Here is an 11,799-nt window from a genome sequence, read left to right on the forward strand (position 1 = left end):
TTGTGGACAAAATATCAATCTGCTGAAACTGCTGCTGCCAAGTAAATATGGATGAGTAATTAGAGCTATATTGCACTCTGCACTGAAGAAGAAGCAAAAAAGTTATGCATGGCACATACAGTATGTATTAAAGTAATTCAGAATTATAGTTCTCCACGGTCCCTATGTCTGCTTTATTTTTCCATCCCTGCGGTTTCAGTGCTCACAAACAGATCTGCACCTTCATTTCAGGGAGGTAATATATAAGGACGTGTTCCTGTATATCCTTTGAAGATAAACGTACCCGACTTTCTCTCTCTGTTCTCTCAGCATCACTGCCACGGCCGCCAGCATCGGTGCAGCTGGAATCCCACAGGCTGGTCTTGTTACCATGGTGATCGTGCTGACCTCTGTGGGTTTGCCCACTGATGACATCACTCTCATCATTGCTGTCGACTGGGCTTTGTAAGTAAAGGTTAATTTTTTCTCTAACAGCAATCATCATAGTTAACAACCAGTAACTCTTAGCTTCTTGCACAGAGGTTGAAAAAAGCAACAATCAGCAAAATATCAGGAATACACACTAACTTGTTATAGGGTGTATAAACCACGGTCTTCATCAGTCTTCACTGCGAATAACTTTTGACCTTGTCGTGTAGGGATCGATTCAGGACCATGGTCAATGTGATGGGCGACGCTCTGGCCACAGGAATCATGGCTCATATCTGCAGAAAGGATTTTGTGAAAGAGGGAGAGCAGGTGAGAACATCTAAGGTTAGATCAGCGGACCTCGATGCTGCAAGCAATCCCCGCATTGTTTTCTCAAGGTCTTCCTGACCTAACTATAGCAGCATTTGTCTTCCTCTGAAAGACAGACAGAAAACAGAATGTGACAATATTTCCTTTTCCGTACACTCCAAACTCCAAAAGTAGTACAACAGATTTACCCTTTATTTACGTTCTTGATGAAAGTATGAAAATAAAAACTAGATATTATTCTCATGCGGTTAAGTATTCTCCCTGGATAGCTTTTCTTAGCAGAAAGATCGGAAGCAGAGGAATAGGAACTGCAAAACCACAAAAACAAAACACAACTTTTATTTGTGATCGGCCACCAATTTCCACTTCCTCAAATTCTGTTGGATAATCAAGGCTAAGTAAATCACAGCTCTAGTAAAAAAGAGCGCCAAGAGAGAGATATGACTCAGCTTATATATTAGCAGTGTATTAACATTATGAACAAATCATTTATAATGGATAAAAACATGTTAGATAACCACAGCATTTTACTATAATAATAATAGGCTAAAATGTACTTACTGTATCTGCCATCACTAAAGGGAGCCAATCGGGGATTATTATTAGTCTGCACATTATTATTCTGATAATGGCGGGCAGCAAAACAAGCAGCAAGAAAGTAGATTTGATGCTTATAGCCAATTCTGTCATAGCTGTCAATGCATTAACTCTAACAGAGAGTATATGCAATAATGACTAGCTATTCACAGATTACTGTGCAAACATCTTGAGCTGCCCCTTTTTATCTTGGTAGGAAAATGGAAAAAAAGGTGTACCGATTTATTAAAACATTTACAAAAACAGATCGAAATACAGTATATGAAGAAAAGGCGGAGTTTTTATACTAATGAGCTTAAGAGTCAATATTTGGTATGATCACCTTTCATCTTCAGCACAGCCTGAAGTCTCTTAGGCAAGCTTTCTTTAAGTAGTCTTCACTAATAGTTCTCTGGGCTTGGAGGACATTCAAAACTCTTCTTTGGATGTTTCTGCCTTTTGTTTGGTTCTTTGTCTGGATGATCCCACGCTGCTTCAATAATGTTGAGGTCTGGCCTCAGGGGAGGCCAATCCATAACTGATAGTGTGCTATTGTGTGTTTTTGCATCCATCTCACTCTGTCCCTAGCATCTTGTTTTGTCACACCAGCCCTCTGCCTGTCCTCCTTCAGTACACTGATGAATCATCTCTGTGGCCTTTTTCTTTCAATATCCTTTGTCCAATGTTGGTGCAATTTATTCAGAAATTGAAGAAATACAAAATGAGAGCTCCCTCTGAGTCTGGAGCTCCATGCTCTTGCCTGATGGGTTCTGGATGATCATGAGAAAGGTGGTTTATCAGTACAGAACTACATGAATGAACTAATGAATCGAAGGCAGTTGGGACCACAGTCACCAGCAACACCATTGGTGCTAATGGAGTGCAATCTTGCAGTGCCCACAAGGCAGAGATGGCGACTTGCACTCGCGACACTTCAGACTTGACTTAGACTCAAGGTTTGGGACTCAAGTCTTGAAAACCATTTTTTATCCATGTAAAAGGGTAAAATTAAGATGTAAATAAGGGACAGACCACAGCCCTGAGTTGCACATTGTTTCATGAGACGGTGCATTTGTCTCTGTTAGTTAAGGAAATGTTCTGAATATGCTAATAATTTGTGAATTTTTGTTTTTAAATTAATCGGCTGCGAGGACTCTAAATGTCATGAAGATTTTTACACAACCTTTTCCAAAGGTTGCATCATACACAGTGAAATAAATGAAGTGTTTCTTAAATCTTTGTTGTCCATACATATAGTAAGATATTAAAGAAGTCCAGACGCTTTTCTTTCCAAGCTCTTTAGACTACCATGACCTGGATGACTGAGAACCTTCACAGACAAAAGATATTAAAGTGTTTTTTTCAAACAACACTCAAGGAGAGATAGCAGTAACAAAGCGACAAAGACTGTTACCGGTAATAATTAAGTACGTGCCGCCTGAACTACTCATACGTCACGCATTACATAATACATTCGTCCAGCCAGAGCTTAGAGCAACCACAGAATCAAACCACTGGCCATCGCTGCGGCGGGATGCACATCTGGAGCTGTGCCATTTGTTATTAAATTTGGGTACACTTCTTTCATTCAGACTAGAAGCGAGCATACGCTAACTTGCAAAGTGTGTTGCATTAACATAACGGATGCAGGCTCAACAACGTCAAACTTCACGTCTCAAATGGCACTCTGAGAGGTCAATCACTTAGTGAGGTGAAGAGATGCCTATGAATCAGAAAGTTGAGCTACAAACTAGGTTAGTTAACATCCTGCATCCGGTTGTAACAAGCAATAAAGTTTGAAGTGTAAATTTATCGACTTCAACTGAGCAGTTTTTCACTTTGCTTTACTTGTGTTTATTCGTTTTAACTGCAACAGCCCTCTTAAGTGAGTACGCTCTCATCACTTTAAATGCTGTGGCGCATCAACACAGCACAAGCCATATAACACATAACAAATTGTTATAGGGGGACTAGTTGGTGTTTATCTGACAATAGAACGTCACTTTCATCCATTACAGACTTGAGACTTGCCCCTCAAAGACTTGTGCACCTCTCTGCCACAAGGTCCTGCTGCTCAAGAAGGCACATGCACACTTCTGTCTTTAATTTTTGCAGTGAACATCTGAATGGTCAGATCAAACCAAAACCGAGCTCTTTGGCATCAACTCACCAATCATGTTTGGAGGAAGAGAAATGCTGAGTATAACCCAAAGAATGCCATCTTCACAGTCAAGCACAGAGGTGGAAACATTATGCTTTACGGCTGTTTTTCTGCTGAGAATATAAGACGGCTACACCACAGTGAGGGGCCAGTACCAGAAAATATTGGACAAGAACCTCTAACGCTGGGTCATGGATGGGTTTATTGCCCACCCTCCCACTCTTCATCCTCTTCATAGCTGCCCTTGCTTCCTCCGCACTAATCCTCTGCGCTAACTGTCCTCCATGTGCCTTCCTCTATCTTTCATTTTCTTCATTTATCACCTTCTCAATGTACTCCTTCCATCTTCTCAACACACTTTTCACTCATTAGTAAATATCCAGCTCTGTCCTTAATCACCCTAACCTGCAACACATCTTTTCCAGCACAATCTCTCCATCTAGCCAATCGATACAAGTCCTTTTCTCCTTAGTCCAGCCTCACATAAAAATCCCTATAAGCATTTTTCTTTGCATTTGCCACCTGTGTTTGCCACACGCCAGCCTCCCAGTACTCCTGTCTACTTCGTCTCCCCGACTAACCAACTTTCTTTGCTAATGTCTTTCTTTAAATATCTTATTTTACTTTGTCATTCTACGAGCATGTCTCTTTTTCTATAGTTCCTAATCTCACCTGCACACAGCAGCAAATGTAAATGGGAAAGTTTACAATATGGTAGTAAGACCTGCTATTATGTATGGTTTGGAGACGCTTGCACAAAAAACTGAAATGCAGTAGGCTGAGCTGGAACACTGGAGATGAAGATGTTAGTATCTTTCATTTGTAGGGACCAGAATGCACAGGATTCCAGTCCACAGGACACTTAAACGATACATGAGTCTGTGTTAAGTGGCTTAATAAATAAAAGAAATCCATTGAAAATGGTCAGCTATAAGGACTGGATTGAAAAGGAGTGAAAAAACAGTCAAAGAAGACCTTCAGAAAGCCTGAAGAACTATTCTTCAAGACCACTTAAACAAAACCACTGGAAACAAAATAAAAAGAAATGAAGGGTGGCTCAAAACTTTTGCACATACTGTATGCACCTTTTAGGATCTGTGGTCAAGATAAAGAGTGCATTCTTCATAATTTTAAAGGGTTAAATCCCTGGCCCTTCCAAGACCCTGGACCCTAAACTGCCCAGGATATATCAGCTGTTGTGTGAGAATGAATAAATTTGACTTAGCAGGAAGAAATCTCCGGCAGAACCAGAGTCAGAGAGGGGCGGTCATCTGTCATGACCAGGTGCACCGTAAAAAAAAAATCCTAAAAAAACAGTAATATTCCAGCAGCTGGGGCGCCAAAATAATACCGTAAAATAACAGAAAATAACTTTCCCATGAAAATACGGTTATTTTCAGTAATGACAATACAGTTTGTTGCCCTAATTTTACATGGGATTTTGCCTTTTTCAAGTGCTTTTAAACATTAAATTAGGAACAATTTAATGTGATTAAACAATGAAATTACCTATAAAAAAGGTCAATGAATGAGGCAATATGAATAATAATACTTAAATGTACAGAAATATACAGTTAACAGTTGGTTTAAATAATAATGGATTGCATTCATATAGCGCTTTATGAGACTCTAAAAGCGCTTTACAATTCCACTTTATAATTCCTCTCTGGCCATCACCAGTAGGTGAAGTGTCTTGCCCAAGGACACAACGACCGAGAGCGTCCGAGCCGGGGCTCGAACCGGCAACCTTCTGATTACAAGGCGAACTGCCAACTCTTGAGACACGATCGCCTTAAATAACAATAATGATAATGATTATTTGATGTAAAAAAAAGTTTATAAGAATCATTTTATATATTTTTCCATAGCATTACATTTGAATTTAACAGTTCAATCTTTCAAATAACGGACAAATATTTGTGAAATCATGATGCATTTGTGAATGTATTTTAACAATCTAAATATGCATATGTACAGACAGATACATTTAAAAAACAAGAAAATTATGTTTTATTACATTTACAGTGATTTTACGTTAATTTACATTTGACATGTGAAATCACAGTCTATTTATGTGAATTTAATGATATTCTGGAAGAACAGTACAAAACTGTAAAATACACAGTAAAATACTTTTATATCACGATTTTTTTTACAGTGTGGGGGTGAGGGGAGCTGAATAAGGCCAATAAGACCATAAAATCCTTTCCTGTTGCATAAAAACTCAGTTCATTCACAATTTTAATTTGCTGGTTTTTTTTAGTTCTCATGGGTGTTGCCTGTTTATTAAGTGATTCTGACACTTCTTTTTGTTCATTCTCATGTCCATTAGGTGCCTCTTATATGTGAGACCAAACCCATGATAAGCATCCAGCAGATGATGAACTACCAGAACCAGAAGAACGGCTGCTACCAGCCGCCTACACCGGGCAGCAAGCAGGACCACCTTTCCCCTGACGTGGCTCGCCTGATCCAGCTGGAGGAGGGGATTCGACCTGTAGAGAAGAAGAAGCACGCTCACGCCTCTCACCACAAGAGAGAACACAGGGACAAGGACCACTGTTCCATTGACATGAACGGGCTGGAGACTAATGTGTAAAAAACGGTCGCTCTGTCAGAGTCTACCGGTACATCCATGACTGCAGGACCAGCAGGAGAGGACGAAGCATTAAAGAGCCGAGGTGACCGAGTTCACATGCTTATCCCCTCGAGTGAAAGCAGCCATGAGTAGCTGTATGCATGGGGGGAAAAAAGACTTTTTTTTCCTACATAACCCAAATGATGACCCACATTTGATTGTTTGTTTGTGTGTGTACATATTTATCATATATATACATATATTGGGTAGCAGCAGTGGCCGTGTGCTACTCTGAAGGACCTTTTAAATCAAGAACAGACCCTGTGTGAGGACTGACTGTGATCAGCAGTCTTAAAGGACTGCATATGGAGAACACAACCAACTTATATCCAATGTAATTTAAAGGCACCTTTTCCTCCGTGGACTGCAGACAAAAAACAAACGGACATCAACTTATGTCTCTTTTTATGCTTTCTAATCTGGTTTGTATTTAGCACAATATTGGTTTTCTTTTTCTTTTTTTACATTTCTCTCTTCTTTTTGTTGACCATTGTGTTGTTTATGATAAATCAGGGCATAAAGTTCCCCATTTGGTACATTTTTCAACACAAAAAGACACAGCGGAACAACAAAACAGTTCTGCTATAGCTATTAGACAAACGCACAAATGCATGAGTTAAGTCCATATTTTAGAAATATAAAGCTCAACCACAGAAGGCGTTTGACTGTGACGGGTGATTTGGGATTATGGGATATCAGGGGGCTGTTGGTGGGCTTTCTAGTTCCGTGTACTGCAATCGGGCTCGTTCCCAGTGGGCGGTGGATTCTGGCATCTTTGTGAACGATTCTATTCATAATTTTATTATCACAATTTCTAGACCCACCTGAGGGTGTCGGGTTTGGTGGTTTGGTTTTTATAGAAAATCACAGATGACCTGGTTTTGATGGCTTCCTCGAGCCTTGACCTGCAGTATGCACTAGGGCAGGTCACAGCTGAGTGTGAAAAAAATGAGCACCTACAGGTCTGAGGCCATGGTACACGAGCTTGCCAGATGGATTGATGCTGCATCAGCAGTGATGCAAAACATGTGATAGTCTAATGTGATGAAGAGAGGGCTAAGTGTTAAAGTAAAGCTATTGATCAGTTGGTTAGTCTATGCTCCAACAGTCACCTATCGTCACAGGCTTTGAGTGGATACCAAAAGAATGAGATTGTGAATACAAGTTGTGGAAACGAGCTTCCTCCAGTGAACTTGTTCATTCTGTAGAGGCTCACAGTAGAGCCAGTGCTCCTCTGCACTGAACCCCTCCACCTCCACCACCATTTAAACCATGTCTATTTGAAAGTTTAAGAAAAAACACGAAAAACCACTGTGATTCTTTTCACTTTCCCATATTTTCTTAGCCACAACTTTCCTTATACTGCTCTTCTCTGCCTTGTTGTCCTTAGCCTAAGTGGGTCCTCTGCCTCATACCTCCAGTGGTGTGTGTTCAAGGCAGAACGGTGATGGAGATCGCACTGAAAACAAAGACGAGTGTTTGTCCTTGTGTTGAAGTCACGCCACTTTATCTTTGCATCCCACTTTATTATTCCCTCTTTGCCTTAAACAACCAAAGGAGAAGCAACTGGGACCGGCGCGATGCTGATGTGCGCTCAGACAGCCGAGACAAATCAACACAAGTTAACAGCTCATACTCTAATGAACTTTCTATGTGATATATGCTGTACATGTAGGTATTTAAAGTTTAAGGAAAATGTAGATTTTACTATCATATCAATATGTTGCAAAGGCTGCCATTCTGTATATGTTTTAAAGAAACATTTCACTGTAGTCCACTATTTATGAAAATGTACCAACTCTGTAAAATGGAAAAGAAATGGGAAAATATATCCAAAAATATAGACAGACAGCACTGCCTGATTTATTTGTTGACAAGTACAGATGTGAGGTATTTTGGATTTTATCAATAGGACCACTAAAAAACCATTCAGGTACTTCAAGGACTGAAAACTGCAAGTAAAAATTATTTTTACTGCAGTAGCCTGGGTTCATCTGGAGCCGCAGGCCATTATCTTCATCTCATGCCCCCTCTTTCTACCCAAAATCCCATCTGTCGTTTATTGACACCACCAAATAAAACCCTGCAAAGCCCAAAAATGTACTTAAAAATGAAGCATTATTTCATAAAAGTAGAAAATGTAGTCAACAAAAGTCCTACACATGTGTGAAAGAATCCTATATAAGGGTCCACAAACTATTCAGTTTTATCCTGTGAAGAAATAGTATGATGAGATCGGTCTCTTCTAGGACGAGAATAACCAAGGACTCACTGAATGTCTGTTGAGTATGAATATGATGTAAATCATGTGCTAAGACCTTCATAGTCAGCAGATATCAGACTAATAGAAAACCTATACAAGGTGCTGGATTGACATTACCTTCCAGCTGTAAACCATTTTCGAACTGACCTGTCAAATAAGGATAGACTGGGCCTTTATTTATCACACTGACAAAAACTAAGAGAGGAAAACTGGGTTTCGTGCGTGTGCACAAATTTGACAGTAAGTTTTCATCAAAGTTCTTCTGCTCCTTGAAATTTAATGCTCTTAAATTAACGGAAGTCCTGCTATTTCAGAGATGAGTTTGGACGTCTGTGATGTTCAACAGGAATATTCTCGCCTTGTTTTTTTTTGTTTGTTTGTTTTTTTCAATGTCTGCCCTTGTCAGTGGGAAATTAAATCCTTGCTATTATAAGAATATCACTCACATACATCATTAATTTATCACTATTTACATGTTAAATATAGGTGAAAAATGTATACTTTTTTTCTTAGAGTTTCCTAACTTATACTCAAAAAGTATTATACATGTCGTTGAAGGATAAATTGTGTTGTAAAAGTGACGATTCTTTTACAATTTGGTCTAACTGGGAGTAACTTTATAAATGTGTCTTATCGCACGCGCTCAGAAAAGTACTTTGCTAGTGTAATTTGTGGAAGCTTGAAAAATACTGAACCTGCTTCAGCATTAAAGCAGCAACATTAAAAGAAGAACTTATAGGAGGCCTTTGATCTCATTCATGACAAACTGGGTTTATTGAGATTCAACTAAAATCTTCATATGGATGTGCACCAAGTGACTGTCAAGCATAGCGTTTTTAGGCCTTTAATACACTAAAGAATTAATTATCTGTAGCACAGGATTTGCAAAACAGAGTTTAAGCTATACATTGAATGTTTGTTTGAAACTGAGTGCGGTATCCTTGCATACAAGCATAGGAAAATGACTTTTTCAATTATTTGCTCAACATAAATTTCACTGCATGAAATATGCGTCTTTTGGGAAAAAATGTACTTCAGCTTATTATTTCAAATAATTGGGAGAAACATTTAAATTCCTTTGCCAATTTATACAGAATCCAAAATGTTTTCTCTGAAGAGGGCTCTTCACATTTTTGCCGTGATGACACCAGACACTTCAGTACCAAAAGAGGCGAGCTGACCCTCAGAGATTTAAATGAGACAGGTGTCATCCCCGAGGTTCTAGTCATTGGCACCTGCTCAGGAAACCACAGCTTCCAAATTTTAGGAATTGATGACAATGTGGTAAAAATGTGGAGGTGTAGTCATGATTTAAAGCGGGATGGTGGGTTGATGGTCTGGCCTCTTCATTTAGTGAGTAATTAAATAAATGAGTGGATTCATGCAAAATAACATCAAGTTTGTTTTTAATATGCTGCAGTTTGACGTCGTTTATTCCACTGAGAAAGGAAAATCATCCCTGCACAGTCTCCACATGTCCACGGGGCAACAGTGGAGATGAAAAACGGAGACAACATGGAGTTAGAAAAACTGTAGCTACTCTATGTCCCACTTCAGGCTGGTTCTAAAAGAGAGCCACTGCTCAGACTCCCATGTTAAAATGTCCTTCTTTACAACATTAAAACACTAATTTTTACAGCCTGACACAGTTTTGGCCTTAGTTTCCTCTTGAGTGGGGTGATTTGTTTTTAACCTATCCACCTGGATATCTGAGTGTGGGGTGTCGTTGAATTGACTGACCGCAGTCTTCTAGGCCTCATCCACTATACTGGAGCTCTTCACTGTGTGTGTCTGTGCTGTTATGGCCTTTTGGAACATATTTAATGCTTATGACTTACTGTGTGGTACAGACCAACCAAGAAGGTTGTGTTTCAGTAGTCTGTTAGTCGGTACAAATTAGCTGATATTTGTCTCTGTGCACTTCACCCGTACAGTTTGCATTAGCATTCCACCTTCACAACTGGTTCCAAAAGAAACCTCAACATGGCAGCAGCCAAAATTCTAAATTTGAACCTTCAAGAGAGTCTAAAATTCATTTGTGATGTCAATGATGTGGCTACAACCATCTTTTATGTAGTCAGAACTTCAAACAGCCACGTGTCAATCAAGGTGGGGGTTCTTCAGGATGTAGATTAAGCATAAAGTGAATAGCTTGTCTAACTGACCACTAAAATGAAAGGCGGTTTTTATTATTCTTTAAAAAGATTGCCCTAATAAATGACCAGAGATGTTTCTAAGGTTGCTCACGACCAATAGGACATGCTTTTAGAAAGACTTGAATAGCAGTTGTTAGCAGTAATGTATTTTAACTGATGAGGCTTTTTAGTGTGATTATAAAAATTCCACCTTTATACTGAATACGGTTGGTAAGCAGTCAAGAAAGCTTATATACAGTTCGCATGCATTAAGGTCCTGAGTTCAATTCCAACATCAGGCCGGGGTCTTTCTGTGTGGAGTTTGCATGTTCTCCCCGTGTTTGCGTGGGTTCCCTCCAGGTACTCCGGCTTCCTCCCACCGTCCAAAGACATGCAGCTTGTGGGGATAGGTTAATTGGAAAATCCAAATTGCCATTAGGTGTGAATGTGTGAGTGAATGTGAGCGCGAATGGTTGTCTGTCCCTGTGTGTTGGCCCTGCGACAGACTGGCGACCTGTCCAGGGTGTACCCCGCCTCTCGCCCTATGACAGCTGGGATAGGCTCCAGCGCCCCCCGCGACCCTGAAAAGGAGAAGCGGAAGCGAATGGATGGATGGATGGATGCTGCTTTGCTACACCAAATTTTATGTGTCAAATCCCACTTTAACCCCTGGGTGTAGCTACTTACATTGTGTAGTGACTGTTTCATACAGAATCACATTTATTTATTCAAATACGATATAATACTGCAGTTCTGATATTATTTTACGTTTACCTTCCAACACATTTCAGAGAGGGAGTAATCACCTTGAATCCTATCTACTCGCCTTCAAAACTAATGATCAAACACAATGATTGTCTGTAGAGATTCTGCATCGGGGGGAAAAACCTGAAGGTTACAGGCCCGGTAAGCAGGTTCATGTGGATTGTGAAGTCCTCTACACAATGTAATTTCACTTGCTACTCTGCTGATTTGAAGAAAATGCTCTGAGCACGAGCAACAGGAGCAGCCTTGGAGCAACGCTCGGTGCTAAAACAGCATCACCAAGGCAACCTTGCAGAGCAAATTACACGAATTGTGTGCAAATGCCAAACGAACGATCAGGAGAGATGGACTGAAAGGGCAGTGATCAGGATGCATGAGTATATTTAACAGAGCTTTATCACATGTGGCTCCATAAATACTTGAGTAGTAATCAAATCTGGATACAATCTTCCATAATAATGCATTTAACTTTTTTTAAGCTTTAATTTTAAGAAAAAATAGTGCATTAACTGATCAAGAATTA

At 39.8% G+C, this 11,799-nt stretch overlaps 1 protein-coding gene across 1 annotated transcript in view; it reads left to right on the forward strand.

Annotated features, from left to right (window-relative positions):
* slc1a7a (solute carrier family 1 member 7a) overlaps positions 1-9,201 on the forward strand; it is a 41,231-nt gene extending 32,030 nt beyond the window's left edge. The window contains exons 9-11 of the mRNA XM_084912836.1: positions 310-444; positions 639-738; positions 5,808-9,201. Coding sequence (XP_084768962.1) covers positions 310-444; positions 639-738; positions 5,808-6,074 — 502 coding nt within the window. The 3' untranslated portion in view covers positions 6,075-9,201. The remainder of the gene's footprint in view (positions 1-309; positions 445-638; positions 739-5,807) is intronic.
* Positions 9,202-11,799: the final 2,598 nt, after the last annotated feature.

The sequence above is a fragment of the Perissodus microlepis genome, chromosome 18 (genome assembly GCF_051167445.1).
Source record: "Perissodus microlepis isolate ML-2025 ecotype Zambia chromosome 18, ASM5116744v1, whole genome shotgun sequence".
In the NCBI taxonomy this organism is placed as follows: Eukaryota; Metazoa; Chordata; class Actinopteri; order Cichliformes; family Cichlidae; genus Perissodus; species Perissodus microlepis.